This window comes from Meleagris gallopavo, chromosome 5 (genome assembly GCF_000146605.3).
Source record: "Meleagris gallopavo isolate NT-WF06-2002-E0010 breed Aviagen turkey brand Nicholas breeding stock chromosome 5, Turkey_5.1, whole genome shotgun sequence".
NCBI lineage: Eukaryota > Metazoa > Chordata > Aves > Galliformes > Phasianidae > Meleagris > Meleagris gallopavo.
The window spans coordinates 17,756,564-17,778,849 of NC_015015.2; the positions used below are offsets into that span (position 1 = coordinate 17,756,564).

General features: G+C 38.3%; 1 protein-coding gene across 1 annotated transcript; it reads left to right on the forward strand.

The window, feature by feature from the left end:
• Positions 1-106: 106 nt before the first annotated feature.
• On the forward strand, positions 107-18,871 carry CAT (catalase). The gene is made up of 13 exons (XM_003206372.4): positions 107-338; positions 6,059-6,230; positions 7,350-7,460; positions 8,776-8,906; positions 9,572-9,676; positions 10,530-10,655; positions 11,638-11,829; positions 12,399-12,551; positions 13,342-13,480; positions 14,874-15,004; positions 15,635-15,742; positions 16,237-16,323; positions 16,766-18,871. The coding sequence occupies exons 1-13, from the start codon at positions 273-275 to the stop codon at positions 16,829-16,831; spliced, it is 1,587 nt and encodes a 528-aa protein (XP_003206420.1). The 5' UTR covers positions 107-272; the 3' UTR covers positions 16,832-18,871.
• Positions 18,872-22,286: the final 3,415 nt, after the last annotated feature.

Below are 22,286 nucleotides of genomic sequence, written 5' to 3' on the forward strand. Positions count from 1 at the left end.
TGTCTCCCCTGACTGACGTTCCTCTCAGCCATTCAGAGCTCGCGCTGCCCGCTGGACGCGGGGCTATTGGTCGGGGCGGCGAGGGGGTGGGCGCAGCGCCGGGGTAGGTAGCGTGGGTGCGGTCGCTCCCGCTACTCGCTGGCGCAGTGGAGCTCGGTGGGGTTTCCTCTCCGAGGTCGGCGGTAGCGAATCTAATCTCAGTAGCCCGCTCTGCGCGTGCTTTTCTCACTCCGCAGCGCCCTTCTTGCCCGGGGGTCTCCTAAGCTTGCAAGATGGCTGACGGACGGGACGTCGCTTCGGAACAGCTGAAGCGGTGGCAAAGCCAGCGGGGCTCGCAGGTACCGCCGGGGTCTGCGATGGGAGCGAGCTCTCGGGCGGTTCGCCGCCGGCGGAGAGCTGTCAGCCGGCCAACGAGCCGCTGCGTGCGGGGGAATTAGAGAAGCTGCCTTCGGCCAAAAGGGGCGGCTGCCAGCCGTGCGCCGGTGCCGCTGGCACGGGCATCTCACGGCTCAGCCTTGTCCTGCTGGGCAGGGCTGGGGCTGGTCTGTGCCCGGCGATGGGGGGCTGGCTGGGATCGGCTGTCCTGTTATCGCGGTGGTAGAACTCGGTGACAGTCGGATTAGGGAACGGTATAGACCGTGAGGAACGCCCGGCGGTGCGTAGAGATGTGTTTACCAGGTTGGATTGGGGTGAGAGGTGGGTTGAAATCGCGTAAACAGCAATATGGGGCGCTGCCTTCCAAAGACGGAGTGTGTGCCAGAGTGCTTGGCTGAGGGTGTAAATGCCGCACCAGTTGGCTGCCGTTCCTTTTCAGCGAACCCCTGTGCCAGTTTGCTGCTCGGGACCTGCTGACAGGAATCTGTACATGGCGTTAAACGCCCCTTCTACTAGAACGGCAGCCTTACTAAACGTGGGTGGTTGTCATAGTTCCCACAGCTCGTAGTTATCCCTCGATTTTGTTCCTTTCTTCACAGCACTCAATGTAAGCAATGTTCTGACGATCGGTTGTGGCTTCATCGTATTCCAGCATGTTGTATAGTATTTTCATGTACTGCAGCCAATGCTGTTTGTATTAATGCCAGCTTTTCTGTAGTGAAACAGCATTTAAATATAGGCCAAGGTTAATGTGTGGATTGGGAGTTAACACGGAGCCTGTATTGCATAAGGAGTCATGAGACCTCAACAGGGAAAGTAGGGGTGACTTATTAGAATTTTAAAGTGACATATGTAAAGTGCAAAGTATCAGTAATGCCTGGAAGAATGCACTTTGATGTATGGTGTTTACAACAGCTGTGACTAAAATTATCCTGGCTTTGTTTCCTTCCTTTCTGCGACAGTGACTTCAAAAATCTACGTGTTTATCTTTTAAGGCTTTGACTGTATGCAGCTCCCAACCATTTGGAAATACAGGTGTCAAACAAACTCAGCTCCGAAAGTAGTCTGAGAGTTCTCTGAAAACTAACGCGGTTTTCCTTCTCTTTGCTCACAGAGATGGAAGTTGTTTTGTTTACCCTGCATGCCATTATCCTGAAACTAAGGCGACTATATATATCCTGCCGGTTGGAAGTGTTTGTACTGCTAGTGTCAATACTGGAAAGAACCTCTCAGAAAGTTTGCCTACACAAAAAGACCTTGCAGTCACAAAAATCTTAAGTTTTTTTTTTTTCAGATGATTTGTTTCAAAAAGATGTATTTCTAGCCATTTTTAGTGGTCTTGTGTTTGCATCGTGGAAGAAGCAGATAATGAAATAACCTGTCCATTTGAAAAGGGCTGTACTGTCTCTACAAACCTTTTATATTTTACTGCATATGTAGCTTCCAACTGAAATACAGTTTTCTCCTTTTCAGGTAGTTGTTCTGAAGGTATTATGAAACCATAGATGAAGCAAAAGCTTCTTTTTAAGGCTGGGAAGAGAACCATCATGTGTATATCCTTAATGACCGTTACCAGTGTCTTGCAAGGGCATTGTAGAGCAGGAGGTTGTAGGTATATGGGTTATAGTCCTGCTGCTGAGCTTAGAATTTGTATACAGTTTTGAAAGGATAAGTAGGGCTCTTATGTCGGCATGACTTCTCTGTGCCTTGATGGACATGGTGAAACTTGTTGGGATTTCTTTTTTATCCACATTACAAACTTGTCCTGTCTTAAATGAGTTTTGTAGTCATCAACAAAAAATTGATTAATTTTCAGCTGACAAAATGAATGAAAATCAAGGAAAAAACAGTGCAGGTAGTTGGGTTTCCAAAGGCGGGGAAAAAAGTTTTCCCTATGCAAACTAAAATTTTCTTGACCAAAAAGTTCATTTAAAAATGTCAAGATGTGTGAGCTTTTTATAGTCATATCTGCAGACCATTCCATGTTTGAAGGAAAGGCTTTTCAAAGCGGTGGCTTAAAATGGATTTCAAAATGGGCTGCTTGAAGCTTTCATACCCTAGTATGGAAAGTGGCTCAGGATAATGAGCTGAAAAATCGTGCTGCACTAACTTGTGCAAGGTTAATATCGTGAAGCAGAGTATTTTACATTTACTAGGCTGAATGACTGGAATGGGTAAGTGAATTTTTCCCCAAAGTACCTTGAATATGGTAGTATCCTTCCACTTACTTTAATATATCAAAATTTTAATGAAAAAAAAAAAATCAGCTGTAATGACAACTTAAACAATCACCTCAAAGTATAAACTGCTTAATATTATTTTAATTAAACTCCTAATATTTTTAGGAGTGCTGAATTGTATGGGGTCTGCATGTTAGAATATCATGTTAAGAAACTAAACCCTTAGAATAATTCAGGGTGGGAGAACTTCCTATGCAGTCAGGCTTCTCAAAGTGAGCAGGGAAAATCCCTTTATTTGATTTAAAACTGATCAAAATATAATTTTGTGACACAGTACCAGAAGAAATAATATTGACAACGGCTTCTGCTTTTCTGTTTTTTCCCTTGACAAACTAGAGATAATGTTTTAATTAAAGCACCTATTCCTTTGGCTTACTGTTCCTCTTTTTTGTTGTGTTTTAATGCAATACCTAGTAAAATAGCACTGTCACCTTTAGAGTAGCATATTAAGATGTAGTGTAGATATACAAACCAGTAGAAAAGAGTTTATATGTATGTATTTAGGAAAGTGGAAGTATAGACTGAATAGTGCTGTAGAAAACTTCAAGAAACATCTGCTGGATATCTCAGAGTGGCTGGTTTTTTCTCCTCTGGTACAGAGTCACTCCTACTGGTGTACGAACAAGCAGTGCTTTGGAGTGGGCTACAGGAATAGTGTGGAAGGAAGGGGGGAATGAGGAGAAATATGGTCTATTTCAGGCAATTGATTTAAAGAGACAAGAAGTTCTTATTTCCTCTCCTGTTGGATATTTGTTGACAGCAGCGCTTCTGGTAGTCCTAGTCCTTCAGTGGAGTCTAGGATGATCATATCTTGGATTTGTTCTTGCTTATTATTAGCACAGCTCTTCCAAACTAGTAAAGGCATTCATGAGTACCTTCTAGTCTTTTCTGTGACTACAAATCTTTCCTTGTGACTTCATCCCTGTACTGACGTTACTTTCCCCTTTTTCCCTTACTACTTTTCAGAAGTTACTCTCATGCTTTTTCTCCCATATCCCCTCTTGTCAGGGGAGCAGCAGAAGGGTCAAAATGAAACTTGCATTTTAAAGTCGTCTCATCATATTCTACTTGAAGAAAGGTGAAGCCATGGTAAATACTTCTGAACCATAGAAAACTTTCTATCATTGTATATGGCTTTAACTCCTGCTCTAAGTGGCCTTAGGTATAGTGCTGTTCGTATTTACACCCCTATGATTTCTGTAAGTAGTTCCAGAATCTTCTGCAATTTTCTTGCATATGGTTGTGGCTTAACCCTGGCAGGCAGCTCAGCACTGTGCAACCACTTGTTCACTCTGCAGGTGATACGGGAGAGAGAATTGGAAAGGTAAAAGTGCAAGAACTCATGGGTTGGCGTGAAGACATTACTGGGTAAAGCAGAAGCTGCGTGTGCAAGCAAAGCAGAACAAGGAATTCATTCCTTAGCTTCCCTTTGGCTAGCAGATGGTGTGTGACATCCTTTTGGTCAGTGTGGGTCAACTGTCCTGGCTGTCTCCCCAGCTCCTGCTGTCAGGGCAACATGAAGAGGAGGAAAGTCTATGGCTCTGTGCAAGCACAACTCTGCTACAACTGAAACATGGGTGTGCTGTCATCTGTTTTCATTAAAGAAATACAAATATTGTTATCATGTGAATATCTACAAAGAAAATCTATGCCAGTCAAAACTATGACGTAACCACCCCTTCTTCCATACCATGCTCAAGTCCCATGCTTTTTCTAATGCATCTTCATTTATGACCACCCTTTGGTAATACGAAGATGCCCTTCCTTTGGTCTGTGGACCACTCCGGTGGAATGTCTGTGACTTAACTTCTATCTGTTACAGTAGCTCTGAGGATAGGAGGGGTGTTGTGTGGTGTTGCTGTGTGCCAATGGGAGCTGTACTTGTCAGACTTAACTGTAACACACAACTCAACCCAAAGATTACAACACTTTAAAGCTGTGTCTGTTACAGTTTCTACCTTCGGTCCTTTCATTCCAGTCTGTACAGTGTAACATGTAACAAACTCTTTTCTCCTTGCTTGTGTTCAAGCCTGGATTTGCCTGTTGGCGGTAGTCCCTTGGAGTTGTACCTGCTTCTTCCAGGCCTTACCGTGAGCCACAATCCCTTCAGATGTCTGTCTGCTAAGTTGCAGACTTACCCATGGCCATAGATGCTTTAAGGTCTGCCTGTTCTGGTGTGAGCTTATTAACAGAATGCAGCCTCTTCAGGAGCATACATCCTGTGGCAATGACTTATCCACAGTCACCTTGAGGTGTACCTGCTATGGTGTGGCCTTTTCAATGAGCCTCAGTCCCTTCAGAGATTGCTTCTGATATTCCTGCTGCATTGTTCTTATCCACGGATGCTTTGAGGTACTTTCACATGGTCTTATCCACAGACACTGCAAGGTGTACCTGCTATGGTGCAGGCTTTCTCATGGCCACAGATGTTTTGGATTATACATACTCTCATGTGGGTTTATCTGCAGGGCACAATCTCTCTGACTAGAGTTCAGCCTGGAGTCCCAGCCTATCCAGCCCAGGCTGTAGCTATTATCAGAATGTTCACAGGCACAGTAAAACAAGCTGATAAGGAGAAGAGCAAATGGCAGAGCAAAAGCAGCCAAACTCCTAGTAAGCACCAAACTCCTACCATGCAGTAAGTCAAGTAAGCCCTATTAGCAGCTACACAGCTGAAACATCTATACATCTGGTTCTAGTGCAGTCCCCACTCCTATTAAATCTGTCATCGTCTTGAACCCTTTATGCCCCACTTTGGATGGCCAGAAGGATGGAGTTATGGCATGTCATAAGTGAGCAGCTCTGCACCACAGAGCCACTTGCTCACTCTCCCTGGATAGGATGGGAAAGGAAACTGGAAAAGTAAACTTGAGAACTTGTGTATTGTCAGTTTGCTAGGTAAAGCAAAAGCCATGGGTGCGAGCAAAACAAAACAAGGAATTCGTTTGCTACTTCCCATTGATGAGCAGATGTTCAGCTGCTTTAGGAAATCGGACCTCATTGTGCATAGTGGTTCTCTGGGAGGACAAACGGCTTCACTTCCACTTTTACACTGGCTTAAATTGCGGAGCATAATGCTGTGTGGTATGAGATGTCTCCTTGGTCGGTCTGGATCAGCTGTGCTGGCTGGGTCCCTTCCCAGCTCCCTGTGCACCACAGCCTGCTGGCAGAGCAGCATGAGAAGTTCGCTTTTTACAAAGCGCTTGCTCTGTGTAAGCACTGCTGTACAACAACTGAAACATCGACTGCTTTCACTACTGCTTTCCTCAAAAATCCAGACCGTGGCATCAGATAAGTCCTACAAAGAAAACTATCTCAGGTGAAACCATGATACATACTTCTTTGTGTGTCCTGTGACACAACAGTTAACAGATACATGCATTATGTGGCTCAGATAGAGGGCTTTTGATTTGTAGTGTTAATAGTAATTTTCTTACTTTCAGAAGCCGGATGCCTTGACCACTGCTGCTGGCAATCCAATAGGGGATAAACTTAATATTATGACAGTTGGGCCCCGTGGGCCTCTTCTTGTTCAAGATGTTGTTTTCACTGATGAGATGGCTCATTTTGACAGAGAGAGGATTCCTGAGAGAGTTGTGCATGCAAAAGGAGCAGGTATGTTTTATAAATGCACTTTTTTCTCTGTGGGATCAGGTTTTAAGAAGCTTTTGAGTTGGCGTATCAGTACAGTTGGATTGAATTGTATTATAATCTATAATTTAATTAACAACAGAGCGGCAGGTAGGGCCTGGTTTAGAAAAACTATGTGTAGGTCTTTGGTCCGAAGGTAGATGGATCAAGTGTGTGAAATTTAAAAACAAACAAGAACCACAAAAACAAACCCAACCAACCACAAAAAATACCTGTAATAATTCAATTATAATAAACAGTTAACGTGCTATAAATCTGCAGTTCTTGATTAAATTCATACCAGTCGTTACGCCAAGGGAAATTTAAAGCAGCGAAACTATTAAAAAATATAGAAATGTAATTATAGCCCTTTGATTTATTTTAAATATTGTATTATTCACTCTACTCTCTGCTTCATATTACCCCTCTTCTCCGAAAGGATGTCTTATCCATCTTTGTTTTAATATTTGTTTCTGTGTTTTTTGATTAAAAACTTCACACTTTAATACCTGACGTATCAGTCTGCCAAAAAAAAGATGATCTTTAATACTTAAACTAGAAAAAGGTCACGCAGGACTAGCACCACTGGTTTCTGTTACGCATTGCTCTTAAACAATAAAATATGGGGCTGAATTTTATTGTAATATAAATCTGTAGAAAAGGTCCTCTTTGTAGGGTGGGGAGAACTGATTGCTTTGTCTTGTTTGAAGATGGACCGTTGATTCTGCAACATTTTCTAAGATCAAAGAAATACTTATCTTCCTCTGAGGTAAATGTATAAAATCTTGGCAGAAGTGCACCCAAAGAGTTACTGTTTATTATTTTGTAGAGTAGAAGTGAGATCTGTATTGCTGCCAGGAACTGTTAGCAGTCTGTTAAGATGGAGGTGGGGGAGCACAGTGCAAATACTAGATTGTGTGATGTCAATTTCAATCTGTAAAAACAAATTGGTGGTTTAGTGCATAGATTTAAACCAGTGTATTTTCTTTCTTTTTTTTTTTTACTTAATGTTGTGTGTTTAACCATAATTGAATAACATATGTGCTATGAGATGAGTGGAAGGAAATTATGTAGATCTGATCTTTTGAAATTATATTTCTTCAGGTGCCTTTGGCTATTTTGAAGTGACTCATGATATTACCCAGTATTGCAAGGCGAAAGTGTTTGAACACATTGGAAAAAGAACTCCAATTGCTATACGGTTCTCCACTGTTGGTAAGGCTCTAAAATTGTGTATCTACATACATACATGCATACATACATACATACATACACACACATACATATATAATCTCATAGTTAACACTGATATCAGTGTTTGAGTTGCAGAACACTTACGTTGTCTTTAAGATATTTGAAATGTTTCCTCCTCTGTGTATTTTATTTAATTTTTTAAGACCTTAAACAATAGTGAACTGGTTCTCCGCCTTGTGGCACCAGCCCACTGTTTTTTCCCCTGGAATGTGAAAGAAAGGGTAGCCTGTACTATTTTTGGTTCTGATGGAAAGCTTTGTTTCTGGAGGGATCACGGTCGACACTTGCAGACTGCAGTTTTACTCTTTAAATTTGAAAACCTGAAATCTCTTATGCGGTAGGAATGCTCTGGAGAAGAATGCTGCTAAGTGTATTTTAGGCAAGTAGGAATAGTCAGTATTCTAAACAATCTTGTTTCTTTTGCTAAAGAAGTGAATGCATGAATTGGCTATGTTAAGTATGCGTTATAAAGCAATACAGTATACCTGATAGAAAAAGGGTCTTTTGAAAGGTGTGTATTACTAGACCAGTTTATTATACTTAAAATAAATTTTAATGAATATTTTTAGTTCTGGAAATAGCACTGGAAAAGGGAAGGAAAAAGCAGGAAAAAAAAATCTCAAGGACCTGTAGTTTTTGGCTTACTGGCCTTTCTCTGGAATATTCTTTTGGAGAGAAAAAGCATGTAGCTGAGCTTGATAAGTAGATAAGTGCTGAAGTGGGGAGTTGCAGTGTTACCTTTCCTTTTCCTGCTGTTTTTGAACATGTTTCTTCTGAGCTATTTTGTAGCAGACAATCATTTTACAAGAGATAATGGGTGTCCTAGTTATTTCTTAATGATGGTTAACATTAATAGTTGCTGAATGCCTCAGAACACTTGCTGACGTATGGTGGAGGATACTTTTGCTGTGGTATAAATTCAACTTCTGAAAAGATTACTTTGGATAAAGCAAGGGATTAATTAAGTGTTGCAACTCTTCTATAAAAAGTTGCATTTCCATTGGGTACGCTACTTCGATTGCTGTTCTCCAAGTGAGAGCTTTCACAATGGGATTTGAGGCACAGAAAATTACTTTTAGGTAATTCATCTGCTTCAGACACTCCCTGAACTATTATTTCAAACATGCAGAAAATTCTTTGAATGTAATAGATTTTAATTAGAAATAAACAACAACATAAACCATTCTCTTAGGATCTTACGGCATATTCTCAAGTTCCATAGTTTTCTACTTTGGTTTCTTATCGTAATGCTTGTATATGTTTGTGTTTCTTCAAGCTGGAGAATCTGGGTCAGCTGATACAGTTCGTGACCCTCGAGGCTTTGCAATGAAATTCTATACAGAAGAAGGTAACTGGGATCTTGTGGGAAATAATACACCTATCTTCTTTATTCGGGATGCAATGTTGGTGAGTAAGCACTGAAGATGATAGTATTTTGTGGAAGAGACCAAAAGTTATTTCATACCTTGTTCTTGATTTACTGAGAAGCAAGAGTTGTTTTGACATGCTTTTAAATTCAGTCCATTAGGCGTTCCAACTGGTTTTAACTTGACAAGGTGATACTTAAAAAAAAAATTTAAAATTAAGAGCTAATACTTGATTACTTACATTGCTACTTCAATAGCACGTATGCCTAGTTATTTGCTAGTGCACGTGCTACAGGATAACAGCCAGCAAATAAATACATAGTGGCTTTAAACTTCCAGTTTGATCGGCTTCTCTGGTGTTTATATGCAAATTTAAGAGCATTTGCTTCTAATTTTATTGGACAGAAGTTGAAAGCATTTTCTGTCTTTGAACATCCTGTTTATCCTAATGTAAAAATTTTGCTTTCATAGTCAAATCAGTAAAATTAGGGTAACAAATTTGGTTGCAGGAAGTAAATGACAACAGAAGATTTTTCTTAGAGCTGTCTAATCCTCCAGTGTTTTGTTCCTTTCATAGCTAAAAATGTACTGAATAAAACTGTTAATCTTGTTTTGTACAAGGCTTTGCTTATTATATCCCATGTATTTGGGGATATGAACTAAAACTTTTTTTTCTCTCTTCCATTTTCTCTCTGGACAAATTAGTTTCCATCCTTCATCCATAGCCAAAAGAGGAACCCTCAGACTCATTTGAAGGATGCAGATATGGTATGGGATTTCTTGAGTCTTCGCCCTGAGTCTTTGCATCAAGTAAGTTTCTCTTCTTGAATTTCATGTTACAGCATGTTTTTAACTGAAACTGTTTTGTCTCGAAGCCTACGTGATTTTTTTTTAGGCACCATAAAGGTCAAAAGCCTATAATACCTTTGATACCTCCTAGGGCCATTAGTACTTTCTTCTAGTTTTGTCTTTTTTTCTTTTAAAGACTATGAAAAAGCTAGATTTCTCCCATTTTTGTGATCATATTTTACAGAGATGGAAAGAAAGTTCATATGTTTCTTTAATACTAAAGCCATGGGAGAGCTGATTAACAACGAACTGTATATTAATGTTAGCATATAAAGAAGAATGCTATTAGAAAAGTTAAAGAAAATTGAAATGCAGTTGTGTGTTTGTTTGTTTGTTTTAAATGAACAGATTAATATAGAAGTTTTCCAGTTAGTACTGCTTGGGGATGCAGCAGCCATTGTTTCTGATTGTAAACAGGAAAAAAAACCTTCATTCTGAATAACGTTGGTGCTATGTTTATTGCCTAAGGACACTGATGGGTTAGTTATTCAGGACTTAAATTTCCAGATTTTCTTTATTTTATAAAAAATTTTAGTTGTATTTAAATATCTATACTTTCCTGCTCTGTACTTATAGAGAAAATCATAACATTTGTTTTTCCCTTAATATTTAAAGTGGGCATCCTTGTTGCATGTGCAAAACCTAAGCAGTCCTGGCTTATTAAATCTTAAAAACTTAAATTTCTCTAGGATGTTGATAGAATTTTTGATGTTAAATATTTACAGTGATGCATATCATGTAGTAAGTGACCTTAGTCTCAAGTGGTTGTTTAATTGAACTGAATGAGCTAATATTGTGGGATTCTTCTCTTTAGGTGTCTTTCATGTACAGTGATCGTGGTATTCCTGATGGATTTCGCCATATGAATGGATATGGATCTCATACTTTTAAACTCATTAATGCTAGTGGGGGAGCTGTTTACTGCAAATTCCATGTTAAGGTGTGCCTTTTCTCCCCTTATTTATTGGAAGTAGACTTTATACTGAATTAAAACATCAACTCGAAGATTGTCTGAATGCTCTGTGTTTAACTCCTACTTTAATTCACAAGAGAATTACTTAGTGTATATACTCAACGTATGTTGTCTGTGCGTGTTTTCAAATCAGTTGCATGCATTTAAAGTACACAGATGATGTTCCTTAGAACTTCTACATCGATGTATGTAAAGCCAAAGAATGTAATCCTCTACCTGAGAGCTCTGTGGCTGAAGCCTGTAGAACTTTCCTACTATTGTTGGGAAATAACTCAATAGCACATCTCACTTGCAAACAACTTCCCTTCAGTTTTAAAGACATTGAAGCTGCTTAACTTGTTAAACTTCAGCTAGTGGAGCCTGGATGCCTACTCTTGAACCAAGGCTTGAGAAACCATTATTCTAAACTAAGAAGGATTGCATAGCAGCTTTTAGTCTTCAAGTTGTCAGAAACTTATTAAAATGATGGTGTAGTTAGTGCTGAAGATGCCAGAGAAATTGAAGTGGAAGAAAAGAAATTTCAAAAGAATATCTGAAAAGATGGATTCTATATGAATCTTGGACTTTCAGCATTGAGGGCTGCTACCCTTCTATCAGTTTATTTTAGCACATGGTCTGTGGGAAGAGATGAAATGATGGGACAGTAAAGGAGCACTCCATCCTGTGAGGGGAAAGAATAAATATCTTCACTTTATGTGCTGTAGAGATCGTATTTTCATGTTTGTTTTTGTATGGTATAGCATTACTTTTATTTCTGTTTTATAAGAGAACTCATTTTTATCTAGAAGCCAGCTGTTGACTGTATTGTTACCCAAACTGATATTATTGTAGACTGGGACGTCATGCTCTTTGTTCTTGAGTCTTGTTAAAACACATTGCTATTATTATTAATATTATTATTGTAATTTCTGCATGTAATACCTGGTTCTACTGCTTTTATTGCTTTTAGACTGATCAGGGCATCAAAAATCTTTCTGTTGAAGAAGCAGGAAGACTGGCTGCTACTGATCCCGATTATGGAATTCGTGATCTTTTCAACGCCATAGCCAATGGAAACTATCCTTCCTGGTCTTTCTACATTCAAGTTATGACTTTTGAAGAAGCAGAGAGGTTCCCATTTAATCCTTTTGATTTGACTAAGGTATCTCTGCTCTTCCTTGCTGAAACAGTTGCACTGTGTGGTCTTGGTGTTGGTCTTGTTTTACATCAGACTTCCAGTTGCTGTTCCAAAGAATAGCACTTGGAAGGTAGTAATGTAAACTTATATTTTTTCTGTAATATTGCCCACCTCCAAAATCTTTAAATACTTCTGACCTTGAAACTGCAACATGACAAAAGAAAGGCTAGTTTATCTAGTTGCATTTTTTTAGTAATGGAAAACAGTCATGCTACCAGTTCCGCATACAATACTGCATTCCTAGGCATCTCTTCAAGTGCCTGTAGGTATTTCATTTAAGCAACCAAGTGCTGGGATTGTGCCATGATGAAATTATTTGCACGGATGCTCCGTGTGAATTTCAGAAGACAAAGATATTCCTCAAAATGTCTGTTAGCAAAGTAGAAATTACTTCAATAATAGTAAAGTAGAAATTACTTCAATAATGTATTCTCTCTCAGTTGAAACTTTATTAAGCAGCACTTGCCTGTTTTGTTATTTAAGCTGCACAATACTAATCGCATTGATTTTAATGCATGCATTTCCTGATACAGATTTGGCCACATGGTGACTATCCTCTCATTCCGGTGGGCAAGATTGTCCTGAACAGGAATCCTGTCAATTACTTTACAGAGGTAGAACAGATGGCATATGATCCTAGCAACATGCCACCTGGTATTGAACCCAGCCCTGATAAGATGCTGCAGGTAATCTTCTGTTTGTATAGTACTCCTTGGGTGAAATCTCGTGTTTCGTTTATGAAAGCATTGCAATCAGTTTGTGTAGCAGCAGTAAAATAATAAATGGACAAATGGAAAACAGCTGAATTTTTTTGTCTTTAAATAATCACAATTTCTTGATATGATTATCCAGTGTTTAAATATTAAGAGAATGGAAACAACTAAAAGAATAGAAAATCCAAAATTTAGAGGGCATCTGCAATAACTTGTTGCTAGGAAATCTATTGGTCTGACAAGAAGAACTGTATAAGACCTTAGCAGCAATGTTTGCTTACTTATACTTTTATAGAATATTTTAGAATTAAGAATGTGTGAGTGTGAGAAGTGGACTTCAAATGCAGGACACAGAACTAATCTTACATTTAAACTTAAGTTTAAAAATTGCTTACAAGTAGGAAAAAACTGATATTGCCCCTTGATATTTAGTACTGTTGTGGTATTTTTAATTTCTAGGCATGTAACTCTTCTCCTGTGTCAGGATAGGGTCAGTATTCTGAAACATTTTTGGTAATCGGTAGGAAATGCCAAGTTGTGTAAATATATCTCTACGTGCTGTTCTTCACAGATATTTTTGTGAAGTCAGTTTGTGTCTGTGTCACTTTGAAGGTGCTTTAAATTATGTCAGTAATGTATAAATATGCTAGGGAAACAGTCTTCTGCCTTTTACTATTTAGTATATAATGATTTTAATTGGGATGCACCGCATAACTGCTACGTGCTGAAAGAGCTTTAGTAATGTTTGTGATGCATGTTTTAGGGTCGTCTTTTTGCATATCCTGACACTCACAGACATCGTCTGGGACCAAACTATCTGCAAATTCCTGTGAATTGTCCCTACAGGGCTCGTGTGGCCAATTATCAGAGGGACGGGCCAATGTGTGTGTCTGACAACCAAGGTATTAATAGAAATCCTTTAAAATATTCTATCTTTGAAGTTACTGCAGCTTTTTATTTTCACAGCAGATTAAAGATATTTATTAAATAGTTTTTTGACTAATTTTTTACACTGTGAGAAACATTACGTAAGCATGTTAACATAAATGTCTTTTTTAACTATTTAAAAGTATGTAGGTGGTGATTACTACAACTTCTGTCTTGTATCAAGAAGCTGATATTTCCAAATTGGGTTTTCAAATTTTATGTGTGTAATTGTCACTTGTGAAAAACATTCATTTGCAGTTTGAATATATGTGTGTTGTATGTATGCATACAATCTGTATATACATACATATAATGGCTTTATATCTGTTGCATTAATCTAGAAAATCAGACTTTGTTTGAACGTTTGTGTGGAAAGTGTATTTGAAATCATTTAGTTTTATTTAGAAGCTTTAAAATGCACGTTAAGCTTCACTTGGTTGAAAAGTTTACAGATAGGTCATCTTCAGAAAGGGGACTTGCAGGAGAGCATGGCCACTCAAATGAGTTCATTAATGGCCCTAGATTGTTAATTCAAAGACTTCCAGGGACAAATATGTTGACAGTTTGAATTGAAAAGTTCTAAAATACTAATTATTTAATATTAAGTATGCCTGAGAAATGGTTTCACAAGATAATTACTTTTTCTTTGTTTGTACTTGTAGGCAAAAATCTGCTCTAAAAATTAGAGCAGAAATCTTTTAATGAGTCTATATCTGCATTTTTTCAAACCAGTTTGCAAGAAACTGAAAGGCAGGAATGTAAATCCCAACACTAGAATTTTAAATTCAGCTCTGTTGCATGATACGTTCTGTCAGTATTTGCCCAGTATTGACTGACTTGTATCTAAACGTAAGCAAGTATGTACTTGAGCTACGTTTCATGTCAAAAGCATGTATTCCTCTGGGCTATGAAAAAAACTTCATGAAGGAGGAAGTGGAAATGTTTGGAAAACAGGAACTTGAAAGCAGCTTTTAAGAAGCTCTGTAAGTTCATTGTGTTGAAAAAAAAAAAATGTGAAGGGTCAAATTCAAGATTTCAAATAAGCAGACGGAAGTATGTTTTCATTGCCTTTGGACTAAAATTTTGAATGACTCCCGTGATTTTATTAAAACTCTGAGCAACGGTGTAGAGGAAGTGGCAGGCCTCCTTATTTTTGGAACAGAGCAGTTTTTTTTATCCTGAGATCTATGTAAATTCTTCTTGTACTAAGTACTTTTTTAAATGCTGGCTAAAAGAATGCTGCTGTTGATAACCGTATATTGATATCCTTTTTCAGTAAGATGGATCAAAATTGGGTAATCGGTTTTTAGATTATTGCTATTTATTTATTTTAATTTTCTTAATATTTTTTTTGTGTTCCCTCTTTAGGTGGTGCCCCGAACTATTATCCCAATAGCTTTACTGGTCCAGAAGATCAGCCTGTTCTGAAGGAGAGCCGCATGTCTGTTTCGGGAGATGTGCAGCGTTTCAGTAGTGCAAATGAAGATAATGTGTCTCAGGTATGATGCGTAAAGGGACTTTATACTGCTTTTGCTTATATATTTGCTGTACTGCTTATTACAGAAGATGAGCATATAGTCTGTATAAACAATATCAACAGTGATCAATCAAACATGAATATCTTTGATGCATTTGGGTTAACCTGAAATTAAGTGCTTATAAAATTTTGAAAGATCTCCGTACAGCTTAATAATGATTAATAACTGAATTCTTGCTGACAGGACCATTAATGAGTTCTCATAGACCTCTGACATCATATTTTGAGCACTCATATCTAGAGAAAGTGGTGTTCAGTTTTCCTGCAACTGGTCTATGCAGATAGCAAAACTAGAATATGCATGTAATGTAATGAGCTCCAGTTCCTTAATTTGGAGTGCAACAGTACATACTTGTTTTCGTTAACTAGGTAAGCATCAGTGATTTTAAGCTAGAAATGAAAAGGGTTGTTAACGGATTTGCTGGGTGGGTGGGGGGGAGCAAAAATTAGTTGCCTAGGAGTTGAATTTAAATGTTGCCTTACTAATGATAGCTATTATTTCTTTGATAATAATGAATTCTGAATAATGGGCTGCTGCTGGTAGAATGACTTACTTTTGGAAATTTCAAATTTTTTTTTCACTAATTATAAGGTGCGAGACTTCTATCTCAAAGTGTTGAAGGAGGATGAACGCCAAAGGCTGTGTAAAAATATCGCTGATCACCTTAAAGATGCTCAACTTTTCATTCAAAAGAGAGCTGTAAGTAGTCTGTTTGCTTTCAGTCTTTGCTCTTTTTTTTCGGCAGTCCAGGAAGTCTAGCAACTTTGTCAAAATAACACTGTGCTTATGGAGACGAAGATAAGGAATTCTGCTTCTAGATAATTTGCAGACTTTTCTTTCTTATGCAGGAATTACAAATACAGAACATTTTAATGTGTGAATATGTGTAAATAATGTAGAATATGTTGAAAGGACTTGTTCCTAATAAGGAAAATTAGAAGTTGAACACCAGGAATGTCGTTATGTTTATCTTTGCACTTCAAAAATCAGATGATTTGTTTAAATTCAGGAAAGGCCTTTTATGTATCCTTAAAGAAACAATGATTCATTGTGTTCATTGCTCCTTTCTGGTTGCTGAAAATCATACTTAATTTTGAAAAAGCTTTTCTATCCTTCTATTCTTCCTTCCATATTCTGATTACAGAACACAGAATAGGGGAAATCATTGCATTTTATGTTGTCTTCCTGTTTAGGTGAAAAACTTCACTGATGTTCATCCTGACTATGGCGCGCGTATTCAGGCACTGCTGGACAAACACAATGCTGAAACTGGGAAAAAGGTGCGCTATTGACTTGTGTTGCTGAATTTTGTTGAGCCAAATATTTTAGTTTTATTCATATGTTTACCAGAATGAAGAATCTATTTTAACTTGCATTTGATTTTAAATGGGAGAAGTCAATGCATGTGGAAGAATTACAAAATGAGGGAACATCACTCTCTAAAAAAAAAAAAAGGACTCGTTAATTAACATTTAATTTAACGTAGTTAGTTGCTTTCCAAAGGTTTGAAAAATAAGTGGAAGTGCTTTCAAAGGGGTGTTCAGGCTGATTCTTCATACCAAATGATTATCCACTTTCTGTAGTAGTAAAAAACACTTTAATGGGACTTTTCTGACTACGCAGAATAAAAATTGTTGCTCAATTGTAGTTTTTTTTTCTTGCAATTTCTGTGACTGCTGTAATGGAACTTGCTCTGAGTTTTTCTCTTGTGTCTCTTTTCAGGATGTAATTAGAACATACACACAAGCCACTTCTCGTGTGTCTGCCAAAGAGAGATCCAACTTGTAAAGTGTGCTGAAGAGAATCACCATATGAATTTTGTGTCCATACAACTGCGGGACATCCGGTTGAAAATGCTATTGAATGTGGCAGAATTCCTCACAAATTTTTTACAGGCTTGATTTATTAAGCTTTCAAGTGCCTGTATCTGTACTGGAAACAGTAAGTAACACAAGCTAACAATCCTAGTGCCTTTCAACACTAGTGCTTTACTGCTCGCTAAAAACATGGTGTTTTTAAGGAAACTAAAAAGTTTTCATTTCTAAGAGGAAACATAAATTCAAGTTCTATTCCATTTTTTTAAAATGTAAAACTTTCTCTGGCTAAATTGCACAATAAGACTTAAATGATGATACTGTGATTATCCTTATGGATAAACTTGTTCATTTTAAAAAGCTGATAGTACTTAGTAAAGTAGTTACCTGAATGTATTCGTAGGTGCTTCCTTTTGAAATTGTTTTGTCTTCCTGAATAAAAATAATACATATGCAGTAGTTCTGGTAAAATATTGGTTGTTTCTCAATCCTTTGTAAAACATGAAGCTGAATAAGAAGCTTATCTCATATATGTAACTTTCATTCCAAACACATATTGAAGATAACAAATCTCTACTTATTAATGCAGTGTCAGAGATAACTGATTCAAGGGAGATGGTGGGGGCAGTTATTTTCTACTTGCATACGCTTTACAACCAAAGTGATCACATCTTACAAGTCCATAGGGGGGAAAAAATGTTTTTTCTCATTTACACATATTTAAATTGATAAACATTGATTTTTTTTTTATCCAAATGTGCGGAATATTAACCTCCAAATACATTGATAAGCTTAGATGCCTTAAACTATTCCCAATAGCTCCTCAAGTTATTTGACTGCTGTAATCTGATATTGCTATCTGTTGCTTAAGCCAGAGCTGGTTTTCAAAATTAAAGTCTAATTGAAATGGTGTGTTTGTATGCATGCATGTTCATCTGTGTAGGGATAAAAGGGATAAAATCTGATTTTAGACGTATTGGAATGTTGTACACTGTTTGCAATTTAGTTAATCAGTACAAAAAGAAATTGCAATCCTTTGGATTGAGAAGTGTTCGTTCTTCTGATAGTTCAAAGGAGTTTCTTTAGCATATTGATATTTTACCTAAAATTTTGGAGTATAATCTTTAATAGTACCTTATGAACTGAGACATAATGAAAGTGTTTATGTTTTAGCTGTATCCTGAGCTCTTAAGTTTTATAATAATTACAGAATTTCTGGTTTTATTGTACCTGAATATGTATGGCGTTGGCCTAAGAAAGTACAGTCAGTGCCTGAATGTTTCACAATATGTTCATACAACAAAGCCATGACTTAAGCTACTTTTTTTTAATAGAGGCCGAAAATCCCAACAAGTATTTTTTCTTAATTAACTTGAAAGTATCACCCAATTATGGGGTAACTAGTGTTCAAGCTGATGGTTGGAATTTAGAATAAAAATTTGCCATACCCATTACACATTGAAGCTGTTCCTAATAGAGTAAAAATGTTCTCTAACTGTGCTCAATAGGCAATTTGCCATGTATCTATACTTCCAGCAAGTATTAATAATTCTGCCTGTTACTTTTCCCTCTTCCCTTACCAAAGAGAAAGATCAGCATGTATGTGTAATCAGTCCAGATCTTAGTTACACAACGTTGCCCTCAATTTGAAATATACTCTTTCCTTGCTTGCCTGCTAATGTTGCTTTACTAGCATTTGGATTGAAAGAAGCACTGATTGATGATAAAAGATTTCAGAGCCGAGCTACTAGCTTTTAAGCAATTATTATACCAGTTTCAACAGTTGGTGCATTTGAGGATCTACCTTGGATTGTATTTTGAGTAGGGGTACTCCTTGATTTGGATCTCAAACACGAATTAGCTTTATGAGAAGTGATACAGATAGACTGGAAAAAAAATTGATACTGTTACCTAGAAACATTGTAGAAAGCTATTCCAATCCATTTACATACTAACCTATTGCAAAAAAACCATCTGTGTGATAAAGTAAAATGATATTAAATGGTCTGTTTTATCCTGGAATTTGTCTGAATAATTTCATGATCAGGCTGGTGGGAATTTTTTTTGCTGACACAGAAAATCCTAATGAGTCTTGAGAAGGAGTATGCAAGACTTAGTCTGTAATTTTCATGATCTCTGGTAAATGGATTATGTTGCCTTTCTTTTGTTTCTGAAATAAAACAATTAAAAATTTCTTAGTTACATGTTGCCTTTTTTTGTGAGCATGTATTCAATCAGTTTATTTTAAATGAAAGTATGAAAGTTGTTAATTTGGGTTTTTTTGAGTTTTGTTTTGTTTTGTTTTTTTTTGCGATAGTGCAGAAGCCATTGAAGTTCTGGGGAATTGGTATGTATTTTAGACCATAAGTTACTTGGACTGCACAAGCTCCAATGAAGATCTCGTAAGCAAACAAAGGTTTTAGACTCAGACTGACACTTCAAATTCATGTGATGGTGCCAACAAGTAAATTCTATTCAGTACTGATAGGACAAATTACCTGTTTGAAACCTTCTCTTTAATTTGTAAAGCCTTCTGAGAAGAGAATGCTGCTTGAATCTGTGGTACAGCAGTGCCTGAGACTATGTACCCTATGAAAGGGGAAAAAATTGCTTTTGAACTTCACTGTGGCTTTTGTTGATGGAGCCTTCCTTAAGGCTCTGTATGCTAAGGGACCTTTTGATATTTTTCATCTAAAATTTTCAATTTCAATTTACAGAACAGTCATAAGTTCATCCAGTTTTTCATCAAAGTTAACTCATTCTGTTGGATTCTACTAATAAAGCACACGCAGTTGAAATAAAACATTTGAAATATGTCTCAGTGTTACCATAAAGCCTTTCAAAAGGCTGTCGGTATGGATAGTTGTTCTTCAATATATATTACCCAAATGCTCAACTTTCCTTTTCTTATATTGCACTTGCTACTTTTTCTTCATGGGCAAGGAACAGAGATATCTTGGGACAGCTCATACAACTGGATTGCTGTAATGGATGGTTATTTCCTCTTGAGGAAAGATAGGCTGGCAAGGTGTTGGAGTTGCTCTTTATGTAAGACAGCAACTAGAATGTATTGAGCACTACTTGGAGGGAAATGGTGATCAGGGGGAGAACTTGTGGGTAAGAATTAAGGGGCAGGCTAACATAGGTGATACTGTTGTGGGTTTGTACTACAGACTGCCTGATCAGGAGGAGGAAGCGGATGAGGCCTTTTACAAACGTCTGGAAATAACCTCACCCTCCCTGGCAATGGCTCACATGGGGGACTTCAACCATACTGAGATTTGTTGTAACATGGCCAGGCACACAAGGTCCAGGTGGTTCCTGCAATGTTTTGATAAATTTTGACACAGGTGGTGGGAGGGGCTGATGAGGAGGGGTGTGCTACTTGATCTTATTTTTTCCTAACAAGGAAAGGCTGGTCAGTGTTGTGGTGGTTGGAGGAAGCTTAGGATGCAAGATGGAGTTCTAGATTTTGTGTGGAAGAAACACAAGAAAAAGCAGTAAATAGTAAATAGCAGTAAATAGAATTGCTGCCCTAGACTTCAGGAGAGCCAACTCTGACTTTTTCAGATGTACTTGGAGGTGTCCCATGGACTAGAGTGTTAGAAGGTAAGAGGGCCCAGGAGGACTGGATGGCACTTTCATACCACTTCTTTCATGTTCAAGATCAGTGCATCTCTCAGAGTAAGAAATACAGGGAGATATGGCTAGAGGCCTGCTGGATGAGCAAGGAACTTGTGGATAAAAGGAAAGGAGAAAGTCCATTAAATTTGGAAAAAAGGCCTGTTCACCTGGGGAGATTATAGGAACTTTGTCAGGGTCTGTAGGGATGCAACAAGGAACGTCAAGGCACTCCTGGAATTAAACCTTGCAAAGAAAGTAGAAGATAACAAGTTTAGGGGTTTTTTGTTTGTTCATTTGTTTTGTTTGTGTTTTTTAAGCATGTCAACAGTGAAAGGAAGACAGGAAAATGTGAATCTGGGTGTCTTCATAACAGGGCATTGAAAAGGCAGAGATTCTAAATGCCTTTCTTGCTGTAGTCTTTATTGTTACGACTAACCCTCTGCAATTTCAGACCATGGTGGTTATGACAGTCTAGGTGAAGGAAGACTTTCCATTGGTCGAGATAGATCTGGTCAGAGAGCATCCAGCTAAAATCAAGACACACAAATCCATGGGCCCCAATGGGATGCACCCACAAGTGCTGAGAGAGCTGACAGAGGTGATCGCTGAACTGCTCTCTATCATCTTTGAAAGGTCCTGGCAAACGGGAGACATGCCTGAAGGCTGGAGGATAGCTAGTGTCACTCCAGTCTTCAAAAAGGGCAAGAAGGAGAATCTGGGAAACTACAGGCCAGTCAGCCTCACCTATGTCTCTGGAAAGGTGATGGAACAACTTGTTCTGAATGCTATCTGCAAGCAGTTGGAAAGGAAGATTATCAGGAGTAGTCAGCATGGGTTCATGAAGGGGAAATCATGCTTGACCAACCTGCTAGCCTTCTACAGTGTCATCACTGGCTGGGTAGATGAAGGAAGAGTGGATGTTGTGTACCTTGACTTCAGCAAGGCATTTGACAGTTTCCCACAACATCCTTGTTATGAAACTTAGAAGATGTGGGGTAGGTGAGTGGGTGGTGAGGTAGATTGAGGGCAACAGAAGCATCAGCAGTGCAGAGTCCAGTTGGAGGCCTGTTACTAACAGTGTTTCACAGGAGTTGGTTCTGAGTCTCGTCTTGTTCAACATCTTCATTGGCAACCTGGATGAGGGAATAGAGTTCCCCCTCAGCAAGTTTGCTGATGATTCAAGCTGTGAGGATTGGCTGACACACCTGTGCTGCCATCCAACAAGACCCAGACAGGCTGGAGGTTTGGGCAGGGAGGACCCTGATGAGGTTTAACAAGAACAAGTGTAGAGTCTTGCACCCGGGGAGGGATAACTGTAGTACTGGCCTAAAACTTGAACGCAGGAAATTCTGTATTAATGTGTAGAAGAACTTCCCTTCCAACCCCTATGATTCTGTGAACGGCGTGCCTCCTGCATGTTGTAAGGTAACCTTTGCAAAATAGTGGCTAAACACATCTATTGATCATGAGTTGGAAAAGGCATTATGACACAGCAGTCCTGGAGGTTTTAATAAAATGTTTAACACAAACAGCTGTTTCTTAACTTCAATGGCATGGCCAGATAAAGGCAGTCTGAACGAATGGTTGTAGTTAATAAATTATACTGCAAATTGTACTAGTTTAGAGTAGAGGTTAGGCTAAAACTTACTAAGCTCTGGGTCATGAGAAAGACCAAGGAAACATCTTGTGCAGTAGTAGAATGGGCTAGATAGTTAACAGTCCCAGCTACATTTTATTTTAACTCTGTGGTGTTGTGCTGAAGGCTGTTCTGTGCTAAAAGTTAATGATGACAGGTGTTACAAAGT

Bases quoted from the DNA above. Each gene is read 5' to 3' on its own strand.
- CAT (XM_003206372.4), top strand. From the start codon at position 273: ATGGCTGACGGACGGGACGTCGCTTCGGAACAGCTGAAGCGGTGGCAA. The intron at 339-6,058 runs GTACCGCCGGGG...TCTTACTTTCAG, and splicing joins AAAGCCAGCGGGGCTCGCAG to AAGCCGGATGCCTTGACCAC. The intron at 13,481-14,873 runs GTATTAATAGAA...TTCCCTCTTTAG, and splicing joins GTGTGTGTCTGACAACCAAG to GTGGTGCCCCGAACTATTAT.